At 44.2% G+C, this 22,658-nt stretch overlaps 1 protein-coding gene across 4 annotated transcripts in view; it reads left to right on the top strand.

Moving 5' to 3' along the window:
• The first annotated feature begins 13,186 nt into the window (after positions 1-13,186).
• The window catches only part of ADCY2 (adenylate cyclase 2), a 129,736-nt gene continuing 120,264 nt past the window's right edge, over positions 13,187-22,658 (top strand). For 3 of the 4 annotated variants that reach the window (XR_004691663.2, XM_060278172.1, XM_060278171.1), the window contains exon 1: positions 13,187-13,566. Coding sequence is in view for 3 of the 4 variants with exons in the window: in XM_060278172.1 (XP_060134155.1) it covers positions 13,312-13,566 (255 nt within the window). In the remaining variant the exon portion in view is untranslated. The remainder of the gene's footprint in view (positions 13,567-22,658) is intronic. The other variant, XM_035101265.2, reaches the window with a different exon arrangement.

Genomic DNA, 22,658 nt, shown 5'->3' with positions numbered 1-22,658 from the left:
ACACAAATTCTTTACTCAGAATCAGTAAATGGTGTGGGCTGTTGACTATTTTTATTATACTGCATAGTTTTATATATAGTTTTATTGGATCTTGTTACATTTTTTTCAAAAAAGTATTAATAGCAAAAAAGTCAATAGAAAATAAAGCCAAAACTATAGTAAGGAGCTGAAGAAAGGTGTGTGTGTGTTTTGAAACAAAAGGGAGATAAGGAATAGGAGGAGCACACCGTTCTTTCCCTTGTTCTGGTGTGATTGTGGTGTTGCTTCAGTTTCCTTCTACTGGTTGACCAGCAAGGCATCTCTCTGAACCTCCTTCCAATGGAAAGGGAAGCATCTCATGCCTTTCTTCAACTGTCTCTAATATACACACAGTTCCTCGCTGTCAAAATCAACATCTCTTTCATCCACTGGTCAGTTTTAGAGCATGCTTAGCTTTTCAAGTAAGCAGCAAGAGTCCCTTCGTAACAAACAGCCACACCACGTTGCTTCAGGTGCATAATGGGATGTGAGTTGGGATGTGTGCAGGCTGTTTGCCTGAGCCCCCTTATAATTCCTTTTTTTGGAAATAATTTTTATTAGATTTTCCAATTAAACAACATCAAATCACACTGAAATTATTCCCAATTACACTTTATATTACAAATCCAAATTAATTATACAATTCCAATTAAAGGAAACATTCCAATTATACCTAATTATATTGAATTTTTCAGACTCCCCATGCCTCAGATTCCAGAGCTTCCTACTAATCAATACTGCCATTTGCTTTTAATAATTTCCCCCTTGTTATTCAGCCTCTGATGTAAACCTTCACATATTGTCCCAAAATAACACAGTCCTTTCCTAACAGTCTTTGTTGACATCTTTCAATCTTCTCCAAGCCTCTGAGTTGTGTTGCAAGCCGGATTTTGTCAAAATATTTTCTGTTGTTGCGTGGGCTTATGTCTTTAATCTCCCTCTGTTAGCTGGTCCCCTCCAGATCCAACACAAACACAGTCACAAATGGTGTCTAAATTCTACTCCATAGCTCCTCCAAAAACAGATTTACAGCTTTTCCAGTGAGGGGATGACCAGGTCAGATCTTATCACTCTTCTGAAAACAAGCAACGGCTTCCCCCTCGCCTCTAACTGCTCTCCGCTCTAGCGCCATTTTGTGCTTTCTTAATTTCTGACTGCGACACAAGTCTTAAATCTTCTTAATTGATCCACAAGAAGTCCCAACAAACACCAGCTTTTAGTAGGGAGATTTTTACCAAATTATCAAAGCATATATAAATCCTCCATTTTTATATTGTTTATATTTCCATGTCCACACAGCTTATACTTTCTATTTTCCCGCTGCTCTAGATAGTCCAATGAAGTCCATCCAGAGAAGGTGTTTAGTGTAATCTTTAAGAGAAGAAAATAAAAAAGGGTTTCACTTCCCTGTCAGGCTTCTCGGTTTCTCCAGATAATCCATCCTCCTTTCTGCGATGTTTCCCTCTTATCTCTCAGTGGCTGTAAATCAAGTCTTTTTCTCTACTGCTCAGGGCTGGGTCTGCAGGCAATAATTTTTTTGCTCCTTCATCTTAGGCATGCCAAAAACTTTTATCTAATTAAAATTCCAAATTATGGGACCCAGAATATAGACATGAAAGTTGCTCTTGCTCTTTTATACCTCTAGCAGGACTTCCATTGATTGTGAATTTTGCTTAATTAGTGAGGTTCCATTGAAATATGACATTGGAAAATAAATTCTTTTGAAATATCCCAACTGTATTATTAAGTGAAAATCTTAAACATCCAATCCCATTCTGTTTGTAAGACGGTGAAATTAAATTTTGACAGATCCCTTTCCCATTTCCTCTGATATGATGGGTGTGAACATTCTCTTTTCAACTGGTACTGAGAATGCTTTTGCCATTGCTTTTATCAGTTTTTTAACAGAAGCTTCTCAAATGCCATAAAAGGATGATGTATACCATATTTTGTTTTCAATTTTTTCCACTGTGAGATTTAATCGACAAAAATTGAAATAGTGGTGTGTTTGTTACTTTTTGGGCCTGTTCATAGGAGATTGTTAAACCAACTACCATAGTGAAGGAGATTATCCCAAGTAGACAAATCAATAGTCAGTTTGTGTTATACAATCATTTTTTTAGAACTGACATTAATGGGGATAAACTTGGAGTTATTTTTTGTGAGCTGCTGCTCCAAACTTTTAATATTGCTTTTGCTTAAGTGAGTGGCTGTGGTGATTTATGTTCTTCTTTGGTTTATAGAAAAGTAATTCCCATAGTTGCATCTTGTATAGTTCCTGCTCCCCAAGTAAAAATTTATCATGATTATTTCTGAACCACTCAAGAATCTTTGCCATTTTTGAGACTTGGTAATATATTGTATTATTTACTCCCAACCAAAGTAGATAAATTTTACAGGGGCTTACACAAAACCAGGGGTCCCCAGACTACGGCCCGGGGGCCGGATCCGGCCCAATTGGCCTGCCAATCCGGCCCGCGATGACCCCCGCCGCCCCCCGCCGCCCGCTCTTACGGCACGCAGCGCGGCAGCGCTCTTCCCGGAAGAGGTCATTTCTGGTGCACTTCTGGGTCGGGGGAGGCCCATACGCATGCGCACAATGGATTTTCGGCGCTTTTTCCACCCTGGAAGCGCGCCGCCGCACCAGTAAGCACCCGTGCGCATGCGCACGGGCGCGCACTCCCCCGCCCGCCAGCCCGCACAGGCGCGTGCTCCCCCGTCCTCCGGCCCGCCGCGCGATCGGCGCGGTGGGAACCGGCCCAAACGCTGGTAAGTCTGGGGACCCCTGCACAAAACTTTGTGATTTATTGCTGTTAGGGGAGTGGTAGTACCTCTGGGAGGGCATGTTGTGCTTCTTCTGGGATACATTGTCCACCTTCGGTCCCCACCCTGCGCTCCGCTCTCATCTGTGGCTCCTAGAAGCTGTCCGCAGGCGACGGCAACCACATCCCAGGAACAGCTTTGACTGGCTGGCTAAACTGGGTGAGGGGAGCCAACGTATCTCAAACCCTTGGTGAGTTAGGGACTTCCCCAGCATGCAAAGACAGGCTGCAGCAGATTGGGAAGATGAGATGAATGCTATTTTTCTAGAAAAAGAGGTGCCTGAACTCACCAGGAACACCTCCCTTGTTCTCTTATAATGGCAATGGCACTCATGTGAGAGGTGCTAGAACTGAGTTCCGAGCTGAAAAGAGCCCTGAGAGGGTCGAATGTTCAAGAAGGCAGTTTCTGCAGGTGCTATAGAGGGAAATGAGGGGCAGGTGGGATTTGTCAGCCTGGGAAGGGAGCCCATTGAGGAGAAGGCCAACTCCGCTGCCATGGCTACACTCAGTTATGAGGAAGGCTTCAGAAGTAACTGGAGATGCCAGGAGAGCCCCTGGGACAGCCAGAGGGCAGAGTATTCCATTAGGCAAGAAGAAATGCTTGCACAGAGATGGAGCAAACTGCTTAACACTGCATTGAATGCCGCTCATCAAACCCACTGCTGCCACATCAGTTTTCTGGAGAGGGGCCACCCCTCCAAGATCCCCAGACACTTTTCCCTACAAGCTTTCACATTCACTTTCTCAGCTTTTCACTCCAAAAAGCCACAGTCTCAGTCCGCACACACACCTCACCACTGTTTCTGTTCTTTTCCACACATAGAGACTTACATCATCCCTAGCGGTGAAAGGAAAGAACAGGGAAAGCCGGCCTCCTTCACCTAAGAGTTCTTCTCACATCCCAGGATTCCAGAGTGGTTTGTGCACCAAGGAACCATTCCCTGGATGTGATGAGTCCTGTAGCAAGCAATTTCTTTCACAAATGATATGGCCAGGCCAGCATGGCTAGCATTCACAACAGGGTATGAACTTATTACAGCTACCAAATTTCACCTACAGCAACATATATATTTTTGCAGCTGGAGAGGTTATGTCCAAACAAAATAAGAAGGGAACAAAATGGGGAGAGGGTTTGGGCATGATCTGTGCAGTTAGAATGAAAGGGTTGGTTCTGCATAGTCTACATTTTGGCTCTGCATGAGGCCTCGCAGCAGCTGTGAGAGCTTCTTGCTGCCAGAATACAGAGCGGGAGCAGAAGCATGGCTCAGCCTAGCAGAAAAAGGGGCATGTACCCCGTGCCAAGGAAACGTACAAAAAGCTCCAGCTGTAATCAATCCTGCCAATCAAGCTGAATCTCTTCTTTTCCCAGGTTACCAATTAATGCAGAACTTTCTTGGTGAGGCCTGAGCAATGGGGGGGGGCTCTAAAGGAATAGAAAAAGGGCAGCAGTCATGAAGAAGAGACAAGGAGTGATTCGTGACTTTTTCATAGCTTTGGAAGCTCTCCTGCACAACCTCTGGAGGTTTTGCAGCTGAACTTCTATTGCACCGAGAAGTTCCTCTGGCACAAGACCTTTGAAATGCAGGTCCAATATAAGAACCCAGTTCAGGTGTCAGAAGAACTGTCTTGAGGTAGCATCTTAGGTTATCTCAGATAATTAACAACATCCCTGAGAATCACAGACTAATTCAATGTTGACAGCTATAGGACTATGTTAAAGTCCCTATGTTATGTACAATAGGTCTACATTTAACATGCTTTACCTGTGTACCCAGATTGTTGGACTAGAACTCCAATCATCCCTGACCATAGGGCTACGTTGGCTGAGGTTGATGGGAGTTGTAGTTCAGGGGGACCCATGGCTGAAGAATACTGCTTTAGATATTATCTGGCACACAGAGAGAAATACGTTTTTGCATGGTTCCTTATTTATTCCAATGTAGCAGCCTTCAATTGAATGGCCCCTGTTGGTACTTCCTATATGATTGTGAACTTCACTTCTACAGCACCACAGTGACTGATCCATATATGTCATCTTCCACCCATGAACATATAAACTGTTTTATACTGACCCAGACCATTGGTTTGCCTAGCCCAGTGCTATTTATTTATTCATGTTTATTATTTACTGCCCTTCAGCTCCCATAAGGGTGCCATAAACAAGTTCACAACAATAACAACACAATCCTGGGAGCTGTGCTGCCACTTGGAAAACAACAGTCTAATACAAAACAAGCAGCACGCAAGGGCACCAGATTCAATCAAGTTTCAATCAAGTATTATTAATCCAAAAAGAAAACAATAAGAGAACCATATACAAGTGCTGACACAGAAGCCAAAATCAAACGTTAAACAGATAGCATGTACAAATAAATACCAAAAGGCAAACCAGTCTTTATGGTCTTTGAGGCTATATAGTGGTCAGCAAAGTGGCAGCAGGTCAAATGAGGTATCAATGGTAGACAGGCTGCCGGCGTTTTTTGCCTGTTTCGCCCATATGACGGGCTTCTTCAGTAGTTTCTCCTTGTGCTTTTATGTTTAGTGCATTCACTGGTGGTATAAACCAGGTCTTATTAGTATTCGAACTAAATCACTAATATACATCTAAACAAACAAATATCAAAGACAGTACTTACAATTTGTATGAAACCACTTATCTTGGCTTAGGCCACAATGCTCAGGTTCTTTTTCAAAAGGTTCTCTCATTTACATATTCACTGGTAATACAAATCAAATTCTAATTATTGTTTAAACTAATACAGTAGTACAATTTCTGAAATACATGTACACATAAAGAGATACTTACATTTCTTGTATTCAGAGTATTTTTGGTTTGAGCATGTATTGACTAAGCAAAAATCCTGTGTTTGGAGCACACTTATATACAAAAAGTTGGTTCACAGGTGATAGTAATTAGAGATGACAATTAGGGGGGGCAGAAGAATGTGAGTACTGATAGCACTTACAGTATCTCTATGATTACTGTATGTTATACTGCTGGTGTGTTAGTTTAAATGAATACAGAAAGGCAGCAGCCTGTCTACCATTGATACCTCGTTCGACCTGCTGCCACTTTGCTGACCACTATATAGCCTCAAAGACCATAAAGACTGGTTTGCCTTTTGGTATTTATTTGTACATGCTATCTGTTTAACGTTTGATTTTGGCTTCTGTGTCAGCACTTGTATATGGTTCTCTTATTGTTTTCTTTTTGGATTAATAATACTTGATTGAAACTTGATTGAATCTGGTGCCCTTGCGTGCTGCTTGTTTTGTATTGGACTTTTGAAGAAATTGGCAGCATTAGCCCATTATCTCTGTACTTGGAAAACAACAGCTCACAAAGTTAAGGTAGAGTTTAAAGCTAAGGATGTCCAAATATGTCAATTTTGGTTTCCCTTGGTCTCTCATCTTCTCAACCTTAAATACAGTTTGCTATGCTTCAATGTTAGTTTGCAATGAAAGAAATTAACATTCACCAGCACTTAGATGAAATCTGTCCAAACTTGCAATGTTGCCTTGTACACATTTCTCAAAGCAATTTATCCAAATATAATGCATTATTGTGTGTTATTTTTCACTGATATGTGCATTTCTATTAGCACTTTCCCCTAATATACACTTTTAAAAAAACAACATTTAGAGAACTGTGAAGGATAGACGTACTTCGTTGTGCCTGGTGTTGCAGGAAGTGTGAATTACCGGTAGTTAGGTTTGTATTAAAATGTGAACCAAGCTGAATTTCTGCCCTATCTCTAGTTAACAGCTATTAAAACCCAGGTGAAATAAAAACGTCATCAACAAACCCAATTCAATCTCTATTGGGAGGCGGTTCCAAGACGGGTGTTGCCACTGAGAAGACCCTGCCTTGTGTTACTGCTACCCTACTGCATTGTCAGTGACATAAAGCAGAGCCTCTGAGGATGACCACCACTAACAGGTTCATGGGGTACGAGGCACGTACCCTTCAAATGTCCTGATGACAGTCCTAGAATTACACAACCCATCCTAGTTTCTGATTTGATCCCAGAGCATCCCTATTTCTTCTACCAGTGCTGCTGCCACTGAGCTTGGAGAGGAGGAATAGCCGGCAGCTGTCCTGAGCTCCTGCAGCTCCTGCAGCTGTGGCTTCTCCATCACCCCTGCTGGCAGACTCCTCGCTTGCATGGCTCCTAGTGGCTGCTGGAGAGCGGGCGAGGAGGTGAAGAGGCTGTGCTGCCAAGGCCCAGCCCCATGGGATGTGCTGGCTCTGAGGGGCAGGCAGGGGGCAGGACTGTCCTGGGTGGGAAAAAAGGGGGAACAGAGCATAGTGCAAGGAGTCTTGATTTAAAAGGGGGGGAAGCTTTGTGCATCCATGTCTAATCTTGCCCCCTTCTAAAATTTAGTTTTTGGTGTTTTTCTTTTCTTTTTGTAAATCTACCACAGAGCTGTGGACCCCTTCTCCTCTTATTGAATGTTAAAATCTCAAGCTTCGACTCAGACCAACACGGCTACCTACCTGTAACTAAAATCTCAAGCTGTTCAATACCTCTCATTTCACCCTTGTACTGCAATCCAAGAGTACAGAAAACCTTCTGGTGAGATGTGTCCCTTACCATGTTTGTAGATGCAGGAATCACTCTCAAAAAACATGTGATCTCTGAAGAAGCTGTATTCTCATCCTCAGAGGGAGAGCCCTCAATAAGGCTAGTGAATTGCACTTCTTCGGATATTATGTTGTGGGCCACTTTTGAATGCTTCCCTGTTTTGTTTTATTTTGAAGCCCTCCCTATAGGTAGAAAGGCTGCAGTCACCTCCTTGCTCTACTAGTTTTCTATATACAGAAAGTATGACTCACTCTCTCTCTCTCTCTCTCTCTCTCTCTCTCTCTCTCTCTCTCTCTCTCTGCTTCCAGACTCTTATCACTTCATTTCCTTGCATGTGTAGCTCCAGCCTGAATGTGCTTTATAGAGAGAATTTTATTACTAATACTAATTTGCATCAAGGACAAAATTGCTTTTCATTTATGAAAGAATAAAAATGGGGATCGGGCTTAGTAAAAGCTTGCAATTTATGCTAACAATTGAACAGCACAGGCAGTTCAGAATGGGCACAGATTTAGAACAGTATAGGCAAAAGTATTGTTATAGTCTGTGGGCTCTGCCTAGGTCCATCTATTAGCAACATTTTCCATTTCAACATCTGTCAAGAGTTTCTCCTGCTCAATTTCCTGCACCTTCTATGCCACAACTAACAAAACCATATGGATGGGGAATTCCTCTCTTTGCCCCTACCCCCACTGCTTGACATAGGTATATGGAGGAGAAATTCCATTTAAAGGTGAAATTACTAATTCACACTTTCTGAAATAATATGGAGAGTTACACATCTTGAAATTATACAATGCAGTTCTTTAGCCAAGGAATGTGTAGAAAGATACATATACTTAACTGTGCATATAAATGAATATGCTATTGAAAGTAAGATACAAAAACACATTATCTTTGACAAAGCTGCTTTATAAAACTGTGTATATTAGGCAAAACTGCAAACAAAAATATGCATATTGAGAGAAATTGGCTGTAAAAGGCTGGTAAATTTTCAGGACTTTTTTCCAATTGCACATTGATGAAGAAATGGGGAGAACTGAACTGAATACAGTCGTACCTCTGGTTACGACCACCTCAGTTTGCGAACAGTTCGGGTTACGAACTGCGCAAACCCAGAAGTTTTTCCGCCCCGCGCGCATGCGCAGAAGCGGTGCGTGTGCAATCGCGCTTTGCGCATGCACAAAATGGCGGTGCCCATCGCGTTCGGGTTACGAACTATTCGGGTTACGAACTTCGATCCGGAACGGATCGCGTTCGTAACCCGAGGTATTACTGTAATGGAAAAAAGAGAAAATGAAATGGACACCCTCGCCCATCCCTGATTTGTCTTTATCTTGGGTCCAAATGTGTCTTTCTGCCTCCAGCTGTCCTCTGCTCATGGAAACTCTGTTTTAAACTAAGCACTAGAGGAAGGGTGAGCAGCTGAATACCCTCCGACTGCTGGGACGGAGAGGTGCTACTGTCTGGGCTCACGCATGCTGGTGCCTGTCTCATCACTTCACTGAAGGGCTGCCTTGGATACTTCGATAGTGGTTTACTTAAAGCACATGTAGCTCACCACCATCCCTATATTTGCAGGAAGAGTGGCAAATTCAGCCTCTCTTGTCTTGACACTCGCTCTTAGCTCTGCTACTGCAGATCTGGAAATAGGTAAAGGTAAAGGGGCCCCTGACCATCAGGTCCAGTCGTGTCCGACTCTGGGGTTGCGGCGCTCATCTTGCTCTATAGGCCGAGGGAGCCGGCGTTTGTCCGCAGACAGCTTCCAGGTCATGTGGCCAGCATGACAAAACTGCTTCTGGCGAACCAGAGCAGCGCACGGAAACGCCATTTACCTTCCCGCCGGAGCGGTCCCTATTTATCTAGTTGCACTTTGGTGTGCTTTCGAACTGTTAGGTGGGCAGGAGCTGGGACCGAGCATCGGGAGCTCACCCCATTGCAGGGATTCGAACCGCCAACCTTCTGATCAGCAAGCCCTAGACTCTGTGGTTTAACCCACAGCGCTACCTGCCAGAGACCAAATATGGGAATATGTGAGGTCCCAGGTTTGTCTTTCCACTGAGCTGTAGCCCCTTCCTATACCTGTTGTTCAGGTTTCCTTTTATCTCAGGAGAGACTGAAGAAGCGTGCTCTTCTGCCGGGAGATGTTTGTTCAATAAATGATGTCACCTAACCTATATTTTCTCTCCATTTTCCTCGGCTGGTCTGCATTTTAGCAAGCACAATGGGGTGACACAGTGTTTCTTGTCTCTCCTCTCCTGCTGCCTTTTATCACTCTCTCCTTTTGCTTTCCTAATAGGCTTTTTCAATAAGGAGAAATACATGATTAGAGCTCATTAGGCTCACTTTTGTCTACACCTGATGGTTGGAAGGATAAATCCTGAACTTGATCTCCTAGGTGCTGATGTATTCACATGTAAGCATAATGGAAGCTTTTCTTTTCTTCACCCTTTCCTTCCACCATCTCTCTGGGCTGCTATAGGGAGCAAGTCATACACTAAGAAGAAATGCTAGCTAGCTGTCGGAGTTCATTCCATCATGTTTGGTGCCAACAATGTAGGTGCCTAAAGGAGAAAAGTTAATACTGCTGCAGGAGGTCCCTTAGTATTTTTTTATTCCGGTACATGGAATATAATAATGGAATATAATATGTGGAATATAATAATGGAATATAATATAATATAATATGGAATATAATGGAATATAATATAATATGGAATATAATGGAATATAATATGTGGAATATAATAATGGAATATAATATATATATGTATAATACCGTAGTACATGGAATATAATATGACAGACGGCACAGAACCAAAAGCTTTATTTCACACTCTCGACTTTTCTGAGTGAAGGGAAGTTCTAGGGACAGCTTTAGGGGTTGAATTTCATTCTATAAAGACTTGTCCACTATTCACATATAATACAGGGGGAGCAAGCAGACCAGTGGAGCACTAGACACCCCCTCCCAGGAACAACAACACAACACACTTTCCCAACTCTCTGATGCTGTCTCCTAAAGGATTTGAGAACTCCGATTCTATTTTCTTTTCTCTGGCCAGATTAAAAACACTGGGATTTGCCAGCACAAGATGTAGTAACAGTTACAAATTTGAGACAGTTTGAAAGGGAGGACTTCAGACCAATTCATGGAAGAGAAAGCTGTCAGTGCCTACTTGCCATTATTACTATATATTACCTTTGGTGTTGGAGTTGGTATCTGTTGGTTCAAGAAAAAGACATAAAAGGAACAGAATTTTGGATGCCAGGATCCAAGTGCAGAGCAAGCAGGGGTGTAGGAACAGGGGTGCGGGGAGTGCGGTCTGCCCCAGGTGTCATCCTTGAGGGGGTGACAAAATGGCACACCACGGGGGGCGGCACTTACCACGGGGCCTGGCCTGCAGCGCGCCTGAGCCATGTGTCTCTCCTGGGCTTATGTCTGCCAGGCGGACCCCGTGGGTGACTCGCCCTGCCCTCGCCACTTCAGGTGCTGGTGCAGCTAGCTATGCGCCTGAGAGCAAAGCAAATACTCTTTGGTCAAAGAACCCCAGTAGATTTAAGTTTTTTAAAAAGGCAGCAAACGTGGAAATATAGGCTGTAAAACCTTTAAGGCCTTTCCAGATGAGTTCCAAACCAGCATAGGAAAAAACCACGTTTGGCAAGTTAGAAAATGGTTTACTTACAAACTCTCCAAAGGTCAAATTCATGTCAAGTCATAAAAGTTGCATATGTCAGTCAGAAAAGTTGTGACCTCCGCCCACTGGAGCTAAATAGGGCTGCACTGTGCCACCTCCTTGGCTGCACAATGGGGAGCCTGCCCAGCCAACAATGCCCTGCTTTGAGGGGCGCACTCAGGGTGCCCTGTGAGCCCAGTGCCGTTTTGTGAGACTTGCAAAAATGGCAGTTGGGTGGCAGAGCACCTTGAGCTGTTGCATCCTTCTCAAGGTGCCCTCCAGCTGGAGAGCAGTGTAAGAAGGACGCAATAGTTCACGACACAGCAGGGCACCCCCCCCCCAAAAAACTATGCCCCTGCTATGAAGCCCTACATAGCTTTGGTCCAGGCTATCTGAAAGACTGTATTCCCTCATACAAAACTGCCCAGGTTCTGAGATCTTCCACAGAGGCCTTTCTCTTGGTCCCACCATGCTCACATGCACACTTGGTGGGGATGCGGGACAGGGCCTTTTCGGTGGCTACTCCCAGACTATGGAACTCCCTCTGGAGAAGCCAAACTGACTCCTTCCTTGTTCTGCCTGGAGGTGAAGAACAACAGGCTCTGGGGGACAGATGATGGCTTTTATTGAAAGGGCTGGTGCCATGCTGTTTTTATTGTAATTATCTGTAAGTTTATACATGGTGTTTATCAGTGTTTATTTTTTTACTGTTATGTTCAATGTTTTTAGCTGTTCTTAGTTTTATCTGTAAGCTTTGAGTTCCAAAAGAAACACCCCAACCATGTATTTCAGGTGCCACCATTGGGGGTGACCTCTACAGCTCCATGATGGGATGGCGCTTTTAGCAACCCCTTTGTTGTTGTTGTTGTTTAGTCGTGTCCGCTCTGCTGCACATTAGCGAGGAGCCAACTAGGCAGCCTTTCTGCGCTTGCACATCCGGCTATTAGCTGTTTGCATGAGTGCTGCTCTGAGACAGTGGACAGCAGAGCCGTTTGGACAGGCGTCTCTCAGCTGTCTGATTAAATCTCTTGAAAGCTGCTATCGTGAACATTTGGGAGTAAGCCCCACTGAATCCAGCCAGGCTTCCTCCTGGAACCAAGCGAACAATCCATCCCATGCAACTGTCACCCAAACAAGTGGCACTTGGGCTGCACTCCTATACTCACTTACTCGAGAGTAAGTCCCACTGAACTCCAAGGGACTGTCTTTCGATTGCCTAGGACTGTCCTGCTTGGGGCGTGGATATAGGATCTAGTTGCGGGAAGCACAGCAGCTTGCTCCTATTCCGACCAGTGCGCTCCGAGGCACCGCAGAGGAAGCTTCGGCACTAATGGTTTCGGCGCAAGGTGACCCATTTCACGCGTCGCAGTTGATGGAGAGCTCAGTCAGTAGAGCATGAGCCTCTCAGGGCCGTGGGTTCGAGCCCCACGTTGGGCAAAAGATTATTGCGTTCCAGCGGGTTGGACTAGATGACCCCCGCCAGGATCCCTTCCAACTCTCTACCGTTTCTATAACACATCGCACCCGCGAAGTCCTTGTCATGGCTGTCGTCGTCTGGAAAGGATCCATTTGCGCAAACCGCAAAAACCGGGGCAAGCGAGGCTGCAGAAGCACCGAGCTGCGCTCTGCAGACGCTCAGAGAACACCGTCGCCAATTGCAGCGCCCACCTCCCACTCCCGGCCGCGTCCGTAGCCTCAGAGTACCGTGACGTCGGAAGGGCTCCTAAGGGTCATCTAGTCCAACCCCCTGCAGTGCCGGAATCTCCGAGTAGCCCTGGCAGGGCGGGTTTCCCGGCGGCTGAGAGGGCGCTCTCTCGCGTCCAAGGCGGCTGGCGGGGGGGGGCGGAGAGGGGGCGGGAGCCGGAGCCGGAGCCCGCCTTCTCCTCCCACATCGGACGTGGCTCTGCAGCCGCCGCCGCCGCCACTCGGGGACTGGCTGTGGGCGCCCGCTCGCCCGCTCGCCTCTCCGCCGCTGAGACGGGGCGCGTGCGGCAGCAACAGCGGCAACGGCAGCGGCAGCCGAGCGCCCTTTGGCTCCTCGCGGCTCCCCCCCCCCTTCCCGGGCATGCGGAGGCGGCTGTGGCGCTGCGCCGTCGGGGGCGCCAGAGGAGGCAGGCGCCCGGCGGCGGCGGTGGCGTCCTGAGGAGTCAGCCGGACGCGCCTTCCTTCGGACGCCTCGCCGGCCACAGCCGCGGCGCCCCGCGCGCCATGAGGAGGCACCGGGACTTGGCGGAGTGCGGCGGCGCCGGCGGCGCGTCCCCGGCCGAGGGCGCCGGCGAGGGCTCCGAGGGGCCCCCGCTGCGCCTGTGCTGCCGCCGCCCGCGCCCCTCTCGCCGCGACTGGCTCTACGAGTCGTACTACTGCCTGAGCCAGCAGCATCCGCTGCTCGTCTTCCTGCTGCTCATCGTCCTCGGCGCCTGCCTCACGCTGCTCGCCGTCTTCTTCTTCTTCGCCGCCGGGATGGTGAGTCTCCGGCCAAAGGGGCTCCCCCGGGGTCCGGCCGGGCCGGGCCGGGAGTCGCGTCGGGGCTCCTGCGCTCGGCCAAGAGGAGGTTTCGGGGCCGAGTGGGGGGGGGGCGGCGGCGGCACAGGCTCGACGGCTCAGCGCCAAGAAAAGGTCTGGGGAGCTGAAAGCAGCCTGGGCTCCGTCCCCCCTCAACTTTCAAAAAGAGAAAGGAAGACTTCCAACATATGTAGAGCTTATTTTCCTTCCATATATGTGGGGGGGGGGGTACTGAAGTTTCATCGATGATTTTTTAAAAAATGAATGGGCTGGATTTTAATTTGGAGCTTAATTGGGTTTTTTTTTTAAAAAAATGTTTGTATTATTATTCAGTTTCACACATAACAGAACACATTTTTGTAGCTTTGAGTTTCTGATGAAGGGGAAGCTTCAATTCTTGACAATTTTGGTGCAAGTGGCTTACAGATTTAGCAGCTCTCAAACTTGCCTGAATACCAGGTTATGGGCCGATGGAGAAATGTTTCGTAAAAAAGCATTTCATGTGATTAAAAATTCAAAAGTAACCCTGCCTGTATTGCTTTGAAACACAAGTGACATTATGATACTGTAATGTTTAATTTCTGCATTTTGCTACCTACCACAGTTGATGAGCTGTGCAGCCTGATCCCGCTCAGATCCACCCCAAGGAAGTCCCACTTGATACAGTGGCATTTACTCCAAGGAAAGTTTGAGAGGGATTGTAGCCTTACTCCCACCTCAGCTTTTTCAGGTTGCTTTTGGTTCTCCTCCGCTGTAATCCTGCTATACAGCTATTTAGAATGGTCTGGTCTGGATTTATCCCTTCTTTTCAGTACTCCAGAGCCTCTGCTGCATTTTTCCTTTTACATTTTTTATACTGGCAGATAACCTCATAAGCAATTTCTGCTCAGGAGATGCAGTTAATTTCAGATAAGCCGCTGGAGTTGTTACCTCTTGGTGTGTCTGGCAAAGCAGAGACTCTCCTTGGCCTCTCTCAGCCCCTGCACTTTCTAGCAGTTTGGTGTTTTCAAAGCAGGTTTGAATTGTGACTGCCTTCCGATCTGTTTTAGCACAAAATTACTTTGTGTCATCTCTTGGGAAACTTGCATGTATTCATGTAAATAGCAGAGGACACACTTGCTTGGGAAGGCTGCTGGGTCCTTTTAGTTAAATATTCTCCTCATGGATCACAAATGGAATAAACAAAACTGCCAGTCCTCTAGTCCTCAGCATACAGTAGCTCCTTTGAAACATCCCATCGATTTCAGCAGAGTTTCTGGCCAAGTAAGTGTGCTTAGGCTTGCAGTCCAAATTTAATACCTCTAATTCATTTGCTTGGTTCCCTTCCTGCTGACAGATTAACCTTATTGGTATTTGTTGTTCAGGTGAAGGTTTTAAAGCTACAAAAGAGCTTTAACTAACACTTAAAAATGTTTTTACCTCAAAACAGGAGTTGAAGGAGCCACCTCCCTCCATTTTTGATGTTTGGGCATGAGTACTGTTGCTAATGTAGCAAAAAGGACACCACCCACAGTTGCGAGGAAGGTTTGGGCAGGCTGGGAAAACCCCAAGGTTTGCAGAAGTGAGAAAAATATTTAGGATAAGATTGTGGGGGACAAGGGGCAGTTGAGGGGGAAGAAGGAGGAGGAGGAGGAGGGAGGACTGAATGGGGTGCCATGGGCACAGAATGCTGACTGATCGTGGGGGGGGGGAGGATGGGCAGGAACAGGATGGAATTTCCTTTTCTAGAGAAAAGGTCTAATTGGCTGAGTGGAACAGTGATTAAGGAGCACCCCACACTGCAACAGCTTGTTACAGGTCCCACTCACTATCCACGGTTTTCATTTGCTTCAAACAATTAAAAGCTAGTTTGTTTCTCACATCATTTGCTACACATGCAAGATTGACTGTAGTTAACAACCCTCTAATTTTCTGCAGAGGGAAACTTTGTGCCATTTGTTGAATTCCTTATTAGCTTGTTCCCAGGGCTCCAGTTCTTCTCCATTAAAATCAATGGGAGTTTCTGCTCTTGACTTCTGTATAGGAGCAGCATTACCCCCTCAGTCTAAAGTTCAGGGAAATAAACTGTAATCAGGTGTAGCCCATACACTCAGCCAAAATGCTCATTTTTTTCCTCCTGATTGCAACAATTAGTCAAAGAGATTTCCATACTTGTGAAGTATTTCCATGTTCAGTGTGTAATGATGTGAACCACTAAAAAAAATTTCTTCCAGCAGCAACTTAGAGACCAACTGAGTTTGTCATTGGTATGAGCTTTCATGTGCATGCACACTTCTTCAGGTACCTGAAGTGGATGTGAACCACTGTGAGCTGCAACCCTGCTTATCAATGAATGTCACACAGAAGAGCTGCACTTGCGCCTTATAAATTTCTCTCTGAACCGAGAGTTGGAATAAATGAAGATTTTCTTACCCATTCTCTGCGCACACAAAGAAACTCTCACACACTCCTTTTTTGCCTCTCCTTCTCCACATCCCTGGAATGTTCATCTGCTTTGGAGGAGGGTAGGCAAACCAATTGTGAAAACTAGGTGAGAGAAGACATGGCTGCCTCATCACTGACTGCCTGATTCAGTGGGAAATTTAAAGGCACAGAGCAGATCACTCTCAGGGTGACTCACTCAGACTAGTACTGTGGGTGTGTGAAGCTCCAGCAGAATTCAGATGGACTTCCCCTTACAGGAGAACCCTGGGAAATTGCCTTCTGCCATCAGACCTTTCATTATTTAAGCTGAATGGCAGGGATGAGTCCAGGGTATCCAATAGAGCAGTGGTCCTCAACCTTGGGCCTCCAGATGTTTTTGGCCTACAACTCCCATGATCCCTAGCTAGCAGGACCAGTGGTCAGGGATCATGGGAATTGTAGTCTGAAGACATCTGGCGGCCCAAGGTTGAGGACCACTGCAATAGAGGACTTCCCCAATACAGTACTGACTGAAGATGCTGAGGATTGAACCTAGCACCTTCTGCATTGAAAGCATGTGTTCTGCCACTAAGCTATGTCCTATCCTTAGCCTTAGAGCGGTTTATCATTTGGTAACTTTAAAAGTGACCTGCTGTTTTATACATTTCTATTCTGATTTATTGAACTCTGGAAGCAGATATGTTTTGGTTGATTTAAGCATGGGTGTACCTTACTTAGGACAGATGCCAGCTTTGGTTTCTATCAGTTTTTCACATTTTCCACCTTTTTGTAACAATTTGGGAATTTTGTTTTTTAAATCCCCATGAAAATTTGTGTGCATTTTATTGTGATTTTCTCCTAATGAACACCTTTTGGTATGCAGTTTTGACTAATAGAGTATACACATTTTTGCAAGCAATTTTCTGTAATACAATAGGTAAAGGTAAAGGTAAAGGTAAAGGTAAAGGGACCCCTGACCATTAGGTCCAGTCGTGACCGACTCTGGGGTTGCGCGCTCATCTCGCATTATTGGCCGAGGGAGCCGGCGTATAGCTTCCAGGTCATGTGGCCAGCATGACAAAGCCGCTTCTGGCAAACCAGAGCAGCACATGGAAACGCCGTTTACCTTCCCGCTATAGCGGTTCCTATTTATCTACTTGCATTTTGATGTGCTTTCGAACTGCTAGGTTGGCAGGAGCTGGGACCAAGCAACGGGAGCTCACCCCGTCACAGGGATTCAAACCGCCGACCTTCTGATCAGCAAGCCCTAGGCTCAGTGGTTTAGCCCACAGCGCCACCTGGGTCCCTTTTGGTATGCAGTTTTGACTAATAGAGTATACACATTTTTGCAAGCAATTTTCTGTAATACAATACATGCATGTATTTTTTTCCAACTCACATATATGTATTCTCGTGCAATTACTCCCCCCCTATGTGCATTTTTGTACACATTGGTTGGAGAAATGCCTTGCAAAATTTGGAGAAGTGCTAATTTCTGAAGGATGCCTTCAGTTTTGGTTCACGTATTGGTTCCAGAAGTACAAGTTAAATAGTTTCTCACTAACATGCAAATAAAATCTGATCCTTCCCCATCCCACCCTCATTTTATAAAATAAGATTACTGCATACTCGATGATTTGGACAGCCCTGTTTAGGGAAGTTTTTAGTGTTTGATATTTTATTGTGTTTTTAATTCCCTGTTGGAAGATGCCCAGAGTGGCTGGGGAGACCCGGCCACCAGATGGGCAGGGTATAAGCAATAAATTGTTGTTGTTGTTGTTGTTGTTGTTGAATGTATGTATGTATGAATGAGTGGACTCTGTTCAAAAACATTGCATTTGAAGACATATGGCATATGTAATATAAATTAGAAACCACTTTACATCAGTTTGATTTCCCCCCCAAATAATATTTATTCATTTTATAAAAATACTAGCTGACCCGGCCACGCATTGCTGTGGGTTTAGAGAAATATTGGAGGGTATGGACCCAGGTAGATGGGTGGTGTAATAATAATAATAATAATTCTCTTCCCCCCACCCGGAAATATAAAGAAGTATAGAAATAATAATAACAGTAATAAGAGACTTTCCCCCTGAAAATATAAAGTGGTATAGAAATAATAATAATAATAATAATAATAATAATAATAATAATAATAATAATAATAATAATAGACAAACAGGCCAAACCCTACGCCAAAGGATAAATGGACACAAATCTGACATCAGGAACCACAAGACAGAGAAACCAGTAGGAGAACACTTCAATCTCCCAGGACATTCTATACAAGATCTCAAAGCAGCTGTTTTCTTACAGAAAAATTTCAGAAACAGACTGGAAAGAGAAGTTGCTGAATTGCAACTCATTAGCAAGCTTAAAACCATGGAGCCACCTGGAATGAACAGAGACATAGGATTCTTATCTCATTATACATGATCAAGCTTTCCTTAGCACCTCAGCCCTTGCTTCCCCCCCCCAAGACCTATTGCAGTCATTAACAGTCGTTATCAGTCATCAACAGGTTTACTACTCCTATCAGCCCATCACCCATTCCCATCACCCCCACCCTCTGAATATACATAAGGGTCTGGTGGATTCTGTTTCAGTGTATCTGACGAAGTGTGCATGCACACAAAAGCTCATACCAAAATAAAAACTTAGTTGGTCTTTAAGGTGCTACTGAAGGAATTTTTTTATTTTGTTTCGACTCAGACCAACACGGCTACCTACCTGTAATAATAATGGTTGTTTTCTTTAAATTTTAAAGCGGTATAGAAATGAAATTTTAATAATGAAATGGGACGTCCCTATTTTTTGTTGGAGGGTATAGATCCAGGTAGATGGGCGGGGTAATGTTGTTGTTGTTGTTGTTGTTGTTGTTGTTGTTGTTGTTGTTGTTGTTGTTGTTATGTTTCCCTTGAGAATATGAAGCGGAATAATAATAATAACAACAATAATAATCAGGGTGGATTTGATTTAAAGTCAGTAAGGCTTGATTTAAATCATAGTTTTCTACATAAAGACTAATTCTTGCTAGTATTACTTTTATATGCTAGTAGATGAAGATTTTTAGAATAACAACTTTTCATATTAGTTTTTTTATCCCCAGTTTAATGGGTTAATCATTCATACTGTATTTGGACAACTTTACTGTTGTACTTAGGAAGGAGAAAAATAATCATTACCTTAATAATAACAATTTAAATAGATTTATTCAACTGAAACAATAACATTACAGCATATGTTATTTGCTTAAACAAACATCCATGTTTGTTAACTAATTTGGCTAAACAAAAACAATATATATATATTTTAACAAACTTAGACTGTCAGCCCAGCCTACACATGAAAAACGTAAATACTGTCCACTCCAAACAATCAGAAAAATATTGTTTCTGTTCTATTCACTGAACTTCTTGAAACTTAGCACTGAAGGGGTTGATTCTGTATTCATAGGTTTGTAGAACAATAGGATTAAGGTCTTTTTCTCAACCCTGTTCATGTTATAACATTTTTGCTGTGAAGAAGAGGCATGTGATCTCTGCTGAGTCAAATTCAGTTTTGAGAACTGCAAAAGTAAACCAAGCATCTGTGATAATATCTTGTAGGCAGAGAAACTGCCCAATAATCTTACAAAAACCTCTGGAAGAGAATGACATTGTAAATGGATTAATGGAATTTATTTACCCCAAAAATTAAACATATAAAACCTTATTCTACATAATTAAAAAACTAATCTTTATTTCATGATGGAATAACCTTTGGATGGTAATATATTTTCCTCAAAAAGCATTTTATTAAAAGAAATCCGATTTAAATTAAAAAAAATCCGATTTTTTTATTTTTTTTAAAAAAAATCATTGATTTTTATCCACCCTGATAATAATAATAATAATAGGGTTTTTTCAGCTGTCTGGCCGTCCGGCTTCTTCTGCTGGAGCCTGTTGTTAATAAAGTAGCCCCTTTATTTTATTTTCCTTTATTTTCTTCGCCGTTGCTGTTGCCAAGGAAGAAGGCATTTCCCAGCCCTGCATCCTCCTCAGGAGCCCAGGAAGGAGCAGAATTAAGGGGGGGGGAGGAATAAATAACTAAATAATAAACCAGAGAGAGAAATAGAAATATCTTTTCCTCCCCCTCCCCTCCCTCCAGGCTCCCGGGGAGGGCGAAGGAGAAGGGCGGGTTCCCTCGGCTGGGTGAGTGGGTGATGGATCGATACCTCTTGATCAATATGGGGGGGGAGAGGAGGAGGAGCGTGTCCCCACGGGGTCGGAGATGGGCGCTCCCTACCCTCAGAGGAGACCTATCTGCGTGCTCTCCTTCCTCCTCCCTTCCTCCGCTTTCCCGGGGCCAAAAAGGTGGTGGCGGTGGTCCTGAGGGGAAAGGGGGAGAGAGAGAAAGGCGCAAAGAAGGGAAGGAAGTCTTCAGAGCTTCTGTTGGTGACATGTAATAGGGGCGCCACTTTTTTGCGTTTAACCATTATTTTAGGTGTGAAAGGTGTGGTTTTTTGATAATTTTTTTATGCCAGATCCCACCCTGATGGACAAGGTACGTTGTGCCCAAATTTGTTTCAATTCGGTTCAGCGGTTATGGAGAAAGGCTGTTTCATCCGCGTGCGCAATGCCTGCATTTTTATATATATATAGAGAAAATACAAAATACAAAAAAACAAAGAAAAAACAAAAAGAAAATAGTAAAGAAAAACATAACAATAACAACAATCTTTCATTTTACTTAACATTGTAGACTTCCTCGATTCCCCTCTCACTGGGTCCATTTTTAAATCCACCTTGAGCAATTTTCATATTATATCTTAAATCATCTTCCATTTATTTAACGTTTTCTTCTTCATTTTCTCTCAATTATTCCTAGACTATAAACATCAATTATCCTTTACCTATAATCACCAATTATTTCTAACCTTTAATTTATTTCCCAACCATCTATTTTCTATTTCACCTCTTAGCCTAAAATTATTTCCCAAAAATATCCATAAATTCAAACATTGCCTCTTCTACCCTAATAACATTTAAACACTTACATCTAATTCAGCACCCCCCTCCCCTGGACTCGGAATCTCACAGACGGTTCAGCCAGTTCCATAAATCAATCCAGTTTCAGACCATTTTAATCAATCAGAAAATAACCTCCAATATTACTCCTCACCCCACTCTGTGCACAGCCAAACACCCACACTTCCTTCTTCCTCCCTTGCTGTCTCCCCAATTCTCTAACTGCTACATGATGCCAACCACCTCACTTGCCACTTTTCAGTCCTTTCACAATTTTTATTCCCCTTAGGTTCTGACCCCAGTGTGGATCCTGTTCTCCCTCTCTCATGGGGAGAACATTATTCCATACTAGTTCTTCTTTAAAGACCTTTTGAATCAAGCATGGGTCCTGTCCCCCCCCCCCTCACTGAGAGAACAATGTTCCATGCCCCTTCCTCTTCTTCTTTAGGATCATTTGCATTGTCCAGGACTGGTAAGTGTTCGTCTTTCTTCCTCTCTGGTATAATTATTCTTTCTTTGATTTCCACACACTTCTGGTTTATTTTTCTGATCTGTATTGTATTCTGTTGTACTTCGCTTCTAAGTTCCCATAACAATTTTAAGAGTTCCTCTTGGAAATCAGAAAAGTCAGCTGTTGTTATGTCTACTGGCATCTTGCACATCTCAAATTTCATGGGCACAGCCAAAGTTGCAAAAAAGGAAATGGCGCAGTTTATATCTCCAATCTTCGGAAATAAAAAAAATTATGTCCAAACTGGTTGCACTTTAGCATTTTAAGTTCTTCTTCATACCTTTATACTTTTATATACATTTATGAAGAGAACGTTTGACATTTGCAGTCATGTACTTTATAGTCTCTTCACTGCTAACAGTTAACGACCTCAAAGAGGTAAACAGATTCCTTCCTTTTATGACATCATAATGGCGGTTCGCTGATCCCTCCAGGCTCCTGACTCCAGTGTACAGGGGGACTTTCCCCAGTCCAAAACGAGTCTTTTACAGCAGCACCTTAAAGACCAACTAAGTTTTTATTTTGGTATGAGCTTTCAGGGTTTTCCTTAAAATCAGCCCTTCTTCCCTTTACCCTGCCTCGAGGGGAGAGTTTAAGTACAATCTTTGGGAATTTAAAACTTCCTGTCAGTCTCACCAGCTTCGGGCAAGATAACTGCTTCTCACTTCACACAGTGGGGGAGATCGACTTCCGTTTTTAAATCTCCTCCCATGGCCAATTCCTTCAAATTTCTAATTTTAAAGTCCCTTTTCTTTTTCTCACGGTATCCAATGTCTTCAAATCTTTATATTTAGAAAGAATCCACTGCTCCACAGGCTATCTGCATGTAGCTTCACGCTGTGAAGGTAGCAAATTGACTCACAAAGGCACCCACGTCTCCACTCCGCTCGCTCTCGGGTCCCTTATTCGGCTTACCGGGGAGCAGAGGAAATGTATCGGGGTGCAGCTGAGTCCCCACGTTCCCAGAAAGCTCAATCTGGGGCTCTTTTGGGGGGTCTGTGGCGCTCTCGCGGCTCCCCCCTCCCTCACAGTGCCAGGGAATCTTGGAGCTCAAGGTTCCCTCACCAATCAGCAATGGCGGTAGACTGGAAGTCCACTTTACATCAGTTTGATAGCAGGGCAATGTA

The sequence above is a fragment of the Zootoca vivipara genome, chromosome 8 (genome assembly GCF_963506605.1).
Source record: "Zootoca vivipara chromosome 8, rZooViv1.1, whole genome shotgun sequence".
NCBI classification, from domain to species: Eukaryota; Metazoa; Chordata; class Lepidosauria; order Squamata; family Lacertidae; genus Zootoca; species Zootoca vivipara.
The sequence above is the reverse complement of the archived record's forward strand: the minus strand, read 5'-3'. Positions and strand labels throughout refer to the sequence as shown.